Genomic DNA, 13,803 nt, shown 5'->3' with positions numbered 1-13,803 from the left:
GCCAACGACTAGTTCACATGTACGACAGATATATGAAATAGCATCATAAAATGTTTCCTACTTTTGCTGATCTTTCATCAGAATGTTGGACAAGGGGTCCTTTGTCGGGAACAATCGTTGTTTGGATTTACGTCCTTTTTCCCTCTCGATTTAGCAAGCACACTAGCCAAGTGGCACGAATCTCTCCATGTCAACAAACGGAAGAGAACGGAACACGGCAAAACTCCCCAAAAAAATTCAATAATCTGATTAAACTATATTGAAAAAACATACTTTACGATGATATGGTCACATGTATCAAATAAAATCAAAGCCGGAGATAGTAGTCGCCTATAACGATAGCTTTTCATAAGGCAATCCCCGGTTCCTTCTCGCGCCTTCCTGAAAACAGGAAATGGGTGACACGTCATTCCAAGAGGATTTATTCCACTTCAGACCAAGATAAACACTCCATTTCTTCTCTCACTGCCTCTTGACATCCAGGGGAAGGTGTATGATGTGCATGTATACTAATACGTATCATGCCCATTTATAGACAGGACCTAGAACAGAGCCTCGATTTCAGACTTTCCACTTCCTGGTCAGGAAGTTTGTGCCAAATGAGTTCAGTTTTACTCACAGATATAATTCAAACGGTTTTAGAAACTAGAGAGTGTTTTCTATCCAATAGTAATAATAATATGCATATTGTACGAGCAAGAATTGAGTACGAGGCCGTTTGAAATGGGCACCTTTTATCTGGCTACTCAATACTGCCCCTGCAGCCCAAACAGGTTAACTACAACCTAAAACCTCTTACCTTGGAATATTGAAGTCTCATGTTAAAAGGAACCACCAACTTTCATATGTTCTCATGTTCTGAGCAAGGAACTCAAACGTTAGCTTTTTTACATGGCACATATTGCACTTTTACTTTCTTCTCCAACACTTTGTTTTTGCATTATTTAAACCAAATTGAACACGTTTCATTATTATTTGAGGCTAAATAGATTTTTATTGATGTATTATATTAAGTTAAAATAGGTGTTAATTCAGTATTGTTGTAATTGTCATTATTACAAATACATTTTTAAAAATCGGCCGATTAATCGGTATCGGCTTTCCTCCAATAATCGGTATCGGCGTTGAAAAATCATAATCGGTCGACCTCTAATCTTAACTGGAACTGAACATATTTCATGCCGAAGATTGAGGCCAGCTTTTGTATGCTAGCAACATACTGTTTGGAGAGAGAGTGGGGAGGATGAGGTAGTGGAGAGGATGATAAGGGAGTGGGGAGGTGGGTGCATGAGGTTTGGAGATAATGGAACTGTATTTGATTTGTATGTGAACTGTACGTCCAATTACAAAAATCCTTGTTAAGTAATCATCTCACTTGTGAGCTGGCGGTGAACAATGTGGCCATTGAGGACAGCAGGGTCAATCAGATGGAAAAAATATAATCTTATGCCTACTTCATGACCACCATTGCGAGGGTCAGGCTCAGAAGCCTTCACCACACCTTCCTCCCCACACAATTCATCCACACTCTCATCCAATTCTACTGAAATACTGCTCACCCCGCTTGCACTTGAGGCTACTCGCCCTCGCACCACCGTCTCCTAAGGAACTCAACTCCGCTTTCTCCTCTCTATCCATCTCCACGCCATACAACCTTCTCTGTCTTTTAGCACTTTCCCTTGCCTCTTTACATCCACTGTGTGCCCATGCTATTGCTCTTGACTTTGTGGTTTAGCCTCTTCCACGCATCCGCAACATGTGGACAGCCGGCCTGCCATCCAAACAATTCCCTCGTGCTCCAGTGGTTCCTTTCTTCGACGTCCTCAACCTACGACTACGTTTCAAAACTAGCTTCCGCGACCACTAATTGGCCACACCTGATCTTTATAAGTGCTTGTTTCCTTTGAAATGGGGTCTGTTTGAATAGACTAAAATGAACAGCTTTGTATGAGAAAAAAAAATATGGCATGCTAGCTCCATCCTGGTGGTGCAGTGGACAAATTCCATGGCTAAAAAACAGAAGATCCTAGGTTAGAATCTCATTGATGCTGTCTCACAATGTCACGACTTCTTCCGAAGTCGATGCCTCTCCTTGTCCGGGCGGTGCTCGGCGGTCGACGTCACCGGTCTTCTAGCCATCATTGATCCATGTTTCATTTTCCATTGGTTTTGTCTTGTCTTCCTACACACCTGGGTCCAATCCCATTCATGCCTAAGCAAATTCATTTCCATGTGTCTTATCTGTGCTTGGAAATTAAAACAGCTAAACTAGCAGAGTTAATAAAAGTCTTATTGAAACATTCAGTGAACGTTTTAAGGAAGTTGTTAAAAAAACATCCAAATAACATTTCATTCAAAACATTCACAAGATTTAGAGAATGTTCTCAGAATGTTAATGAATTACCTTCAAATGACCTATAATTTCCTTTCTCAGAATGTTAATAAAACCTCCCAGGAAAACATTCAGGGAACCATAGTAAAACGTTCTCAGAAACTCCCTGCAACCTAAAAATGTACGTTCTCAGAACGTTTAAAGTTCCACAACTGTCAAGGAACCAAATGTGCTAGCTGGGCTCTCTTTCTCATGCTCACGCACACGCACACGCACACACACACACACACACACACACACACACACACACACACACACACACACACACACACACACACACACACACACACACACACACACACACAGCCCCACACCATACATGCTTTAGTCCAGACAGGTATTTACATGCAGCTATTCCCAATTTTTTCCCCATTGAGAGCTAGGTACTTCCCTGGGAAAATAGAAAAATAAGTTCCCAAGTTCCATACCATGACCATCTTGAAATGTAGCACGAAAAGTGGAAGGAGTGTTGCTTCCGGTCTCCTGTAATACACTTTCAGTCTGTAGATTGTTCAGATGAAAGTGTTAGTGTAATTCATATTCAACACGTTACTACTGTATGTGCTCTGAAAATGTTAGTAACTACATTCATGTTGTTACAGTGTGTATATTGTACAGCGTGTATACTTTTCCCCCTACAACATCTCCATAGAACAGAAGGCTCTGGTTACGTCCCAAATTAGAATTATTGTGTTGTTTTGTTAACATAAATCTCTCTCTCTCTCTCTCTCTCTCTCTCTCTCTCTCTCTCTCTCTCTCTCTCTCTCTCTCTCTCTCTCTCTCTCTCTCTCTCTCTCTCTCTCTCTCTCTCTCTGTCTCTCTCTCTCTCTCTCTCTCTCTCTCTCTCTCTCTCTCTCTCTCTCTCTCTCTCTCTGTGTCTCTCTCTCTCTCTCTCTCCTCTCTCTCTCTGTGTCTCTCTCTCTCTCTCTCTCTCCTCTCTCTCTCTCTCTGTGTCTCTCTCTCTCTCTCTCTCTCTCTCTCTGTGTCTCTCTCTCTCTCTCTCTCTCTCTGTGTCTCTCTCTCTCTCTCTCTCTCTCTCTCTCTCTCTCTCTCTCTCTCTCTCTCTCTCTCTCTGTGTCTCTCTCTCTCTCTCTCTCTCTCTCTCTGTGTCTCTCTCTCTCTCTCTCTCTCTCTCTCTGTGTGTCTCTCTCTCTCTCTCTGTGTCTCTCTCTCTCTCTCTCTGTGTCTCTCTCTCTCTCTGTGTCTCTGTCTCTCTCTCTCTGTCTCTCTCTCTCTCTCTCTCTCTCTCTCTCTCCTAGCTGTATATGAGAGAGAGAATCTCAGAATGGCTGACTATGTGAAGCTGGATGAGGAGAAGTTTATCCCAAAGTGAGTCCTGCTGTGTGTCGGTTCTGCATATGGCCTCAGATTACGTAGGACCACATATATGTAGTCCTGTGTAATATATTTTTTTTAATGAACTGTAACGTATACAGAGCTTCTTACTTATCCAATGTTAATTTACCAGGAGTGGAATGCATTAATACCTACATTAACCCTGTCGGTCTCTCTGGTGTTGTGTTGATATTCAGGTCAGACATCTTGTCTCTGCTCAGGACCTACAACTGTTATCATGAGGGGAAGAGCTTCCAACTCAGACACAGAGAGGTAGGAGCCCTTCATATACTGGCCTGGCACATTAAATGACTCTGTCCATCAGTCACCTGTAGTAGTGGGAACTCTTTCGCTTTTATCTGGAGTAGTTTACTCACCGTGCTGTAGGTAATCAGCATGTCTCATCTACACTCCCATGCTGATAAGGACTGACTAAAGGCAAAAAAATAAAATACTTTGTTCAGTTCATGTGTTGTGGTGAATAGGTTTCTAACTATTGCATTGTAAATCAGTAGAGCTGTCAGTGTGTGTGTGTGTTAGTATGGGGTTTCAGGTATAACAACGTCTTAAAGGGGTCATATGAAGACATCTAACTGAACTGGAACCAGTTTACCTATTGCTTCTCCACATACACACACACACACACACAAACACTCACTGACAGCTCTACTGATTTACAATGCACTAGTTAGAAACCTATTCACCACAACTTTGCAGTACACATGAACAAAGGCATTTTTATTTTACAAATTACGTCTTGATGAGGTGCTTAGCAAAGCAGTTCTACTGTAAATGCTTGTGCTTTTATGGTGTAGCCAACTGATGCAGTGAAGCTATGTGCCAAAGTAATGTTTATTTATCATGTATGTAGTGTGAGAAGTGACGGTAGGAAGTTCCTGTGAATTAATAGATCAATGGATGGATGAGCCATGAGTGTCTCTGATTCAGAGGGTTTGGGTTAAATGTGAAAGACAGATTTCGGTTGAATGCATTCAGTTTTGCAACTGACTAGGTACAGTGGTTCTTCCTTTAATAGTTACGAGCTTATGCCGTGACCATTAGTGATAGATGGTGGCATTCTGCCATTGTACGACACGATCACAAGGGGGAGTTAGAACTCTGATCTATGGGTAGTCTAAACTGTGGCACAAATTGACTATCTTTTCGTAAATTAATGGAGACGTTTTCAGTCTGAGAGTCTCTCTTCTCTGGCACTAGAGTCCTGCATCAAGCAACAACAAACAAAAAATGTCGGTGGTCCTGGAGTTAAGAGAGAAATTGGGTAAATACAATGGGGGATTGACACTTGACATATGGACTGACAATTTTCTAAAAATAGCCACGGTGGGCTTTTGGTTTCTCCCCCTCTAAAAACAGAAATAATTCTGGCTTTATTTACAAATTAGTAAGAATGTCTCACCGCATGTTCAAGAATGGCCTTTTTCCTTTTATTCATATTACAACCGCTCACTTTCGGTTATTTGAAAATGAAATAATCTCCAAAATATTGTTATTTTTAAACAAGCCATAGAAAGTTGGTTGCAATTTCAGTTTAATCCACTAGAAAAGTCAAAACAAATAATACCTCAAATATTGTGGTTAAACTCAAATATAGTAATTGATAAAATAATCTTTCTCAATTGGAACCTTTATCAAGTGGAAGGGAGGAAAAGTAAGGAACTTGTCTGTCGGCCCTGCATTAAAAACCAAAATTGGTTAAAGAAAATTGTGATAAATAAAAATATATACCAGTTTCATTTAAGGACCAACAAATTGACAGCTGTGCCATATAGATTGCAAAATAGTTGGGAAGAGATTTTCGATGTCCCAATTCCATGGCACCTGGTATATGAATTGGCACGCAATTTCAGTTTATTATAACCTACTGCAGACCTAAAACTTATGGGTTTAACCTTCTGAAATAATTATTATATTGAGTTCCGAGAGCAGATCTGTTATCCAACGATTATTATTATTAACCCTGCATTATAGTTATATAAAAGACCCTTAGATATTCTGTGTTTATATTTATTTAACCTTCTGAATGAATGGTTATATTGAAGATTCTTAATGAGTTCCCGAGAGCTTATCTGTTATCCAACTATTATTATTATTATTATTAACCCAGCATTATAATATGAGTAGGCCTAACAAACAGCAAAAGCACTAGCCTATATCAATTTACTATCCCTCATGAAAAAAAATTACCTGTTCTGTGCGAGAAATAAATATTACAAACATAGTCTGGGACAGTTGTGGGATGCAATAGATCCCAAATTAATACAACCAGTAGCATAATTTTATGCACTGTGGCTGACGCAACAGATCAGAACGTTTAGCTTAAAATGTTGCTAAACTATTATGCTATTTCTTCACATTATAAGCGCAGCAATGTGCACATGGTAGTAGGCTTTAAGCGCAAATGTTCCATTAACAGAAAACACCATTATCAAAAGTGACCGCAAATGCAATTATGCATGTAATGCTTTTATTATAAAGGTGTATTTTTATGGTAAAAAATATCTTCCCCAAACTTGAAACTCACGCGCTGCTTATATATGCCAGTTAGGCTCTACACCCCTTGTAAAGCAGATTAATGTGCTTAATTTTAAGAAGTTATTTGGCCACTCTAGTGATACAAATCTTATTCAAACATATAGGCCTATGGGCTAGGCTACATGATGTGTGCGACTATGATTCGAACAAGTCGCATTGATTCTTATGCTGGGCATCATTCACAAGTGATAATATATAACAAGTGATAAGCTAATATTGTCACCCATCAGACTATTCTTGATTCAATGTTGTCTTTACATATACTAAATAATATATGTGTGACATTTGTTTTGATTTAGAATGGACCATTATTATGCACCTGTATCGAAACAGGGACAGCGGGAAAATATACATGTCATCTTTGCATTTAAATAGCGAATGGAGGACATTTTCCCTGTGTTTTTTTTTTCATGCCAGCCATGTAGGCTATACTCCTGTTGTAAATATAAGCAATGTGCTTAATATTTGAAAAGTTGAGAATTAAATATAGTAGGCCTAGCTGATGGGATCCTCCTCTTTTTATTAGCGGCCATCACTCGGTTTTCTCCCGAAATTGCATAGCCTATAGAAATAATGCACAACATGAGCTCATATGAAGTGTTTAATTCGATTTTTGAATAGATTTGCATTGATGTCAGAGTGATTAGATGGACAATAGAGTGCTGAGTACCAGGCAATTGGCAATTTTGGTAGGCAATTAATGACCAGTAGCAGCATCAGAGCTTTGAGAAGCCTAATTCCCGTGACTAAATGGTCATGTGGAATTTGACTGCCTTCATGACTCATGACCGCCGGTGTGGCGGTAATACGGTCACCCCAACAGCCCTATTCAGGACTAGTTTATTACTGGTTGCTTAATCCAAAACAAACTGCAACTCTTTTTTTTAAGGGTTTCAGTGACTTCTTTAGCTCTGGTGGCTGATGCGTATATGGTTGAATCATCAGCATACATGGACACACATGCTTTGTTTAATACCAGTGGCAGGTCATTGGGAAAAACAGAAAAGGGTAGAGAGCCTAGAGACCTCCCCTGCTGTACACCACACTTTACATGTTTGACATTAGAGAAGCTTCCATTAACCTTTTCACACATACCAACAAACGGGTGTGATCATTCTACAGTGATCCATGCAGCGCTTAAACCCGTGTGATTAGAATGCTTATTTAGAATGTCCAGTTTTGATTGACGCAACAGTCAGTATTTGAGCTAGCCACACTGTTTTTTCACAGAAACATTTTGCTCAAACACAGTCCTTACAAAGTTATGTCCTGAATGTGACCGGTTTATTTTGGGATGCAATGTTCACACATTCACAGAAGAAGTGACAGCATACACAATCATCCAAACCGGGAAATGTAGGCTATATTAATCCTAGTGCTAACTGAGGAAAGATTGACATAACACAAACGGTCATATTTAGATAACTATTGGCTGTCAGAAACCAAAATATGAATTAGCTAATAGCAATTACTATTTATAATTAATCACATCACGAGCGAGCTCACCATTGATCAAAATATTGTGTAAAACACTTTCTAGAAATTGAAAGTAATCCGCCGTGTTTGGTTTTCTCATCAACCAAAGATAATAAGAGGAGACAAGATTAGTTTGGTCTGTTTGCAGTATGTTGAAGGGGGTCTGTCATCAATGATCATTCACCTCATTATACCATCTTTGGTCTGAAAGACGTTTACGTGACAACCAGAATGCATTGTATAATGTCAACAAACATGGCACCACACATAGTTGGCAAATAGCTTAGCATTAGCTCATTATAATCAGTAGAACTTTCAAAAAAGTATTTTACACACATCATAGGTGTCCATTACAATCTGTGCAGTAATCGGAAAGCATTATTTGTCACCAGGACTTGAAAACATGTGAATAAAACTGTAAATACATTATTCTCATACATACATACAGTACATACATACAGTGGAAAGAAAAAGTATGTGAACCCTTTCGAAACTGGTCATAAAATTTGTCACAACAATAGAGAAACACAGTCTGCTTAAACTAATAACACACAAACAATTATAAGTTTTCATGTCTTTATTGAACACACCGTGTAAACATTCAAAGTGCAGGGTGGGAAAAGTATGTGAACCCTTGGATTTAATAACTGGTTGATCCTGTCACAATCGTCTTCTGGTGAATGAGTGGACCAAGGCGCAGCGTGATATAAATACATCCTCTTTTTATTATACGAAGAAGATGAACACGAAACGAAACACTTTACAAACTAACAAAACAACAAACGACCGTGAAGCTACAAAACGAAAGTGCACACACAAGCTACTAACGTTTAGACATAGACAATTACCCACGAAATACCCAATGAATATGGCTGCCTAAATATAGCTCTCAATCAGAGACAAATGAACAACAGCTGCCTCTAATTGAGAACCAATCTAGGCAGCCATAGACCTACAAACACCTATACACGACACTGCCCCATTAAACATACAAACCCCTAGACAATACAAAAGCACATACATTCCCCATGTCACACCCTGACCTAACTGACATAATACAGAAAACAAAGATAACTAAGGCCAGGGTGTGACAGTACCCCCCCCCCCCCCCCCCCCCCCAAAGGTGCGGACTCCGGCCGCAAAACCTGACACAGAAGGGGAGGGTCCGGGTGGGCCTTTCTACGGCGGCGGCTCGGGTGCGGGACGTGGCCCCCACTCCACCATAGTCAATACCCTCTTTGGTGGCGCCTCTGGAACGGCGACCCTTGCAGCGAGTCCCGGACTGAAGACCATCCCAGAGGGCGCCACTGGACTGAGGGGCAGCTCCGGACTGAGGGGCAGCTCCGGACTGAGGGGCAGCTCCGGACTGACTGACGGATCTGGCAGCTCCGGACTGACTGACGGATCTGGCAGATCCTGGCTGACTGACTGATCTGGCAGATCCTGGCTGACTGACGGATCTGGCAGATCCTGGCTGACTGACGGATCTGGCAGATCCTGGCTGGCTGGCGGCTCTGGCTGGTCATGGCTGGCTGGCGGCTCTGGCTGGTCATGGCTGGCTGGCGGCTCTGGCTGGTCATGGCTGGCTGGCGGCTCTGGCTGGTCATGGCTGGCTGACGGCTCTGGCTGGTCATGGCTGGCTGACGGCTCTGGCTGCTCCTGACTGACGGACGGCTCTGAAGGCTCAGGACAGACGGGCGGCTTTGAAGGCTCAGGACAGACGGGCAGCTCAGACGGTGCTAGGCAGACGGGCAGCGCAGGCGGCGCTTGGCAGACGGACAGCTCAGACGGCGTTGGGCAGACGGGCAGTGCAGGCGACGCTGGGCAGACGGCAGACTCTGGCCGGCTGAGGCGCACTGTAGGCCTGGTGCGTGGTGCCGGAACTGGTGGTACCGGGCTGGAGACACGCACCACAGGGCTAGTGCGTGGAGGAGGAACAGGGCTCTGGAGACACACTGGAAGCCTGGTGCGTGGTGTAGGCACTGGTGGTACTGGGCTGGGGCGGGGAGGTGGCGCCGGATATACCGGACCGTGCAGGCGTACTGGCTCCCTTGAGCACTGAGCCTGCCCAACCTTACCTGGTTGAATGCTCCCCGTAGCCCGACAAGTGCGGGGAGGTGGAATAACCCGCACTGGGCTGTGTTGGCGAACCGGGGACACCATTCGTAAGGCTGGTGCCATGTATGCCGGCCCGAGGAGACGCACTGGAGACCAGACGCGTTGAGCCGGCTTCATGGCACCTGGCTCAATGACCAATCTATCACGGCCGATACGAGGAGCTAGAATGTACCGCACTGGGCTATGCACACGTACAGGAGACACCGTGCGCTCTTCCGCATAACACGGTGTCTGCCCGTACTCTCGCTCTCCACGGTAAGATCGGGAAGTTGGCGCAGGTCTCCTACCTGACTTCGCCACACCCTGACCTAACTAAAATAATACAGAAAACAAAGATAACTAAGGCCAGGGCGTGACAGATCCTCCTTCGGCAGCAATAACCTAACCAAACATTTTCTGTAGTTGCAGATCAAATCTCCACAATGGTCAGGAGGAATGTTGGACCATTCCTCTTTACAAAACTGTTTCAGTTTAGCAATATTCTTGGGATATCTGGTGTGAACCGCTCTCTTAAGGTCATCCCACAGCATCTCAATCGGGTTGAGATCATGACTCTGACTGGGCCAATTCTGTTGAAGCCATTCTGTTGTTGATTTACTTCTGTGATTTGGGTCGTTGTCCTGTTGCATCACTCAACTTCCGCTGAGCTTCAATTGGCAGACAGATAGCCTTACATTCTCCTGCAAAATGTCTTGATAAACTTGGAAATTAATTTTGTGTTGATGTTGTGGCGATACTTATCCACTATTGTTCAGTGGGAAAAAATACATACTCACAACAGTTTTACTGCGGGGGTTTCTGTTCCAGGAAAGCTGATACACTGTGGTCTGTACCGTGCTGGGTAACACAGTCTGGGAGATGGTCTGTACCGTGCTGGGTAACACAGTCTGGGAGATGGTCTGTACCGTGCTGGGTAACACAGTCTGGGAGATGGTCTGTACCGTGCTGGGTAACACAGTCTGGGAGATGGTCTGTACCGTGCTGGGTAACACAGTCTGGGAGATGGTCTGTACCGTGCTGGGTAACACAGTCTGGGAGATGGTCTGTACCGTGTTGGGTAACACAGCCTGGGAGATGGTCTGTACCGTGCTGGGTAACACAGTCTGGGAGATGGTCTGTACCGTGCTGGGTAACACAGTCTGGGAGATGGTCTGTACCGTGCTGGGTAACACAGCCTGGGAGATGGTCTGTACCGTGTTGGGTAACACAGCCTGGGAGATGGTCTGTACCGTGTTGGGTAACACAGCCTGGGAGAGATGATATCAAACACATAATAGGACTTGAAGCACATATCCAGTGCCCCAAGCAATGTACCTTGCTCCAATGCCTGTCCACTGATGACTATAAACACCAGTGAGTAGTCCCCAAGAGCCAACACAAATGGGTAGGGTCTGGTCACCTTCACCTGGCGCAGGTACTCAACCATGTTGGTCCCAACCGGTTAGATATAAATCATTAGATTTTAGAATATGAGGACATGCAAAGGATGGAGTCATACTGACAATGCCATCACACACAATTTATTTTGTATACTATATAGCCATTTACACATCAATATAAATACCCAATCCCTATTTGATGCCTACATTTTCCATATACTGAGGCTCATAGGTTCATTTAATGTCTTGTTGTGTGCAGTTATCCATTCTTGTAGACTAATGTTGGGAGGACCACTGGCAGAAGTTTTAAAGTGATGTCACCTTGTATATCTGGAGACAAGAATGTTTTGTGAATAACTTTATTGTTTCAGTCTAAAAATGAATGGGCATCTGAGGCACCACCACCAGGGTCATTTCAAACAATACCTGCACTTCGAAGAGAAGATGTTGGGAGAGCTTCAATATGTGCAATATGTAGTATAGGAGACAAACAATTACTTTTCCATTGTAGTTAATCATTTGTCTGGCTAACACCTTAACTCTCAAAGTCCTCCTGACCTCAGTCTGGAAAGGATTGTTGAAGTGGTTGGCACAATGCATTGATAATGAAGGGGGCTGTGCTTTTACTGGTTGTCTTTCCTCTGTGTCTTTCTCACTCAAACACCCACACGCATAGCCACACTCAGCCCCCGAGCTCACGCACGTTTCTATTACAATGGTTGGATTTTCAAACCAAACAATGAGGTCTCAACCCCAGAGGGGAAAAAATACATTTGAGAGAACCAGTCGAACCCCGTCTTACAATGTATGAGCGAATATTGCATTAAAACCTTTTCTCAATAGGGGGGCGCCATTTCGACTTTGTAAAAAATCGTTCCCAAATTAAACTGCCTCGTACTCAATTCTTGCTCGTACAATATGCATATTATTATTACTATTGGATAGAAAACACTCTCTAGTTTCTAAAACCGTTTGAATTATATCTGTGAGTAAAACAGAACTCATTTTGCAGCAAACTTCCTGTCAGGAAGTGAGAAATCTGAAATCGGGGGCTCTGTTCCAGGGTCAGTTTATTCATTTGCATGTAATCTATGGGTCTACATGCACTGCATACGCCTTCCCCTAGATGTCAGTAAGCAGTGAGAATTGGAATGGGGTGTCTAGGTAGATCTGAGGCCGAACAAGAGCTCTTGGAACCGGGGGTGCAATCTATTCAACGTTCGTCATGACGCGAGACAGGCCTCAGGATTGCGTTCTGAAAAGCTGTTGTTATAGGCGTTAGATATATCCGGCTCTGATTTTAATCGATATACGTGTTAAAAACATCATAATGTAGTTATTTTAAACCGAGTTATATCAGTTTATATCAGTATATTGCGATTTTCGGGATTTTCTTTGTGCTGCGTTCTGGGGATTTGGACACGTCTGCACCACATGGCTAATGTTTGCTGCTAATTCCAAAGTTGAAGACGACAATCTACAACCGAGCAACGATTATTCTGGACAAAGGACAACTTGTACAAGATTCTGATGGAAGCTCATCAAATAGTAAGAACTATTTATGATGTTAATTCGTAATTTCTGTCGAAAAAGTTAAACTATTATTCCGTCATTAATTTCGGCGCGGTCTCGCTTTAACGTACGCTGTATGTCGTAGTAACGTTAATTTAAAAAATCTAACACAGCGGTTGCATTAAGAACTAATGTATCTTTCATTTGCTGTCCAACCTGTATTTTTTAGTCAAGTTTATGATTAGTTATTGATTAGATTATTAGGTGCCTCCCAAGATTTCTCCCGACATTTTGTTTGCATTTTGGCTACTATTCATATTGTATAACCACGATTTGTGCCGCTAAATATGCACATTTTCGAACAAACCATATATGTATTGTGTAATTTGATGTTATAGGACTGTCATCTGAAGAAGTTTGAGAAGGTTAGTGAAAAAAATTAATATCTTTTGCTGGTTTATTCGTTATCGCTACTGTTGGCTTGAATCAATGCTGTTGTGTGGTTGGCTATTGTAGTAAGCTAATATAATGCTATATTGTGTTTTCGCTGTAAAACACTTAAAAAATCTGAAATATTGTCTGGATTCACAAGATGTTTGTCTTGAATTTGCTGTACACCGTGTATTTTTCATAAATGTTTATATTTCATAAATATTTAGGTATGTCATGTTTGTTTCTGTAGTTATTCTAGCTGCTTTGGTGAGAGTTGTGATGGTGGCTGCAATGTAAAACTATGATTTATACCTGAAATATGCACATTTTTCGAACAAAACATATGCTATACAATAAATCTGTTATAGGACTGTCATCTGATGAAGTTGTTTCTTGGTTAGTGACTATTTATATCTTTATTTGGTCGAATTTGTGATAGCTACCTATGCAGTAAAAAAATTGTGAAAAAAAAGTTGAGTCTTTTGCTATCGTGGTTAGCTAATAGAAATACATAGTGTTTTCCCTGTAAAACATTTTAAAAATCAGAAATGATGGCTGGATTCACAAGATGTGTATCTTTCATCTGGTGTCTTGGACTTGTGA

The 13,803-nt window shown here is 42.2% G+C and overlaps 1 protein-coding gene across 1 annotated transcript in view; it reads left to right on the top strand.

Moving 5' to 3' along the window:
* The window catches only part of rassf4a (Ras association domain family member 4a), an 86,558-nt gene that overhangs the window by 37,617 nt on the left and 35,138 nt on the right, over positions 1-13,803 (top strand). Inside the window, exons 2-3 of the mRNA XM_038960271.1 lie at positions 3,652-3,721; positions 3,925-4,000. Of these exons, the coding sequence (XP_038816199.1) occupies positions 3,678-3,721; positions 3,925-4,000 (120 nt within the window). The 5' untranslated portion in view covers positions 3,652-3,677. The remainder of the gene's footprint in view (positions 1-3,651; positions 3,722-3,924; positions 4,001-13,803) is intronic.

Source organism: Salvelinus namaycush, chromosome 22 (genome assembly GCF_016432855.1).
Source record: "Salvelinus namaycush isolate Seneca chromosome 22, SaNama_1.0, whole genome shotgun sequence".
NCBI lineage: Eukaryota > Metazoa > Chordata > Actinopteri > Salmoniformes > Salmonidae > Salvelinus > Salvelinus namaycush.
Note: the sequence above shows the minus strand (reverse complement) of the source record. Positions and strands in the feature narration are given on the sequence as shown.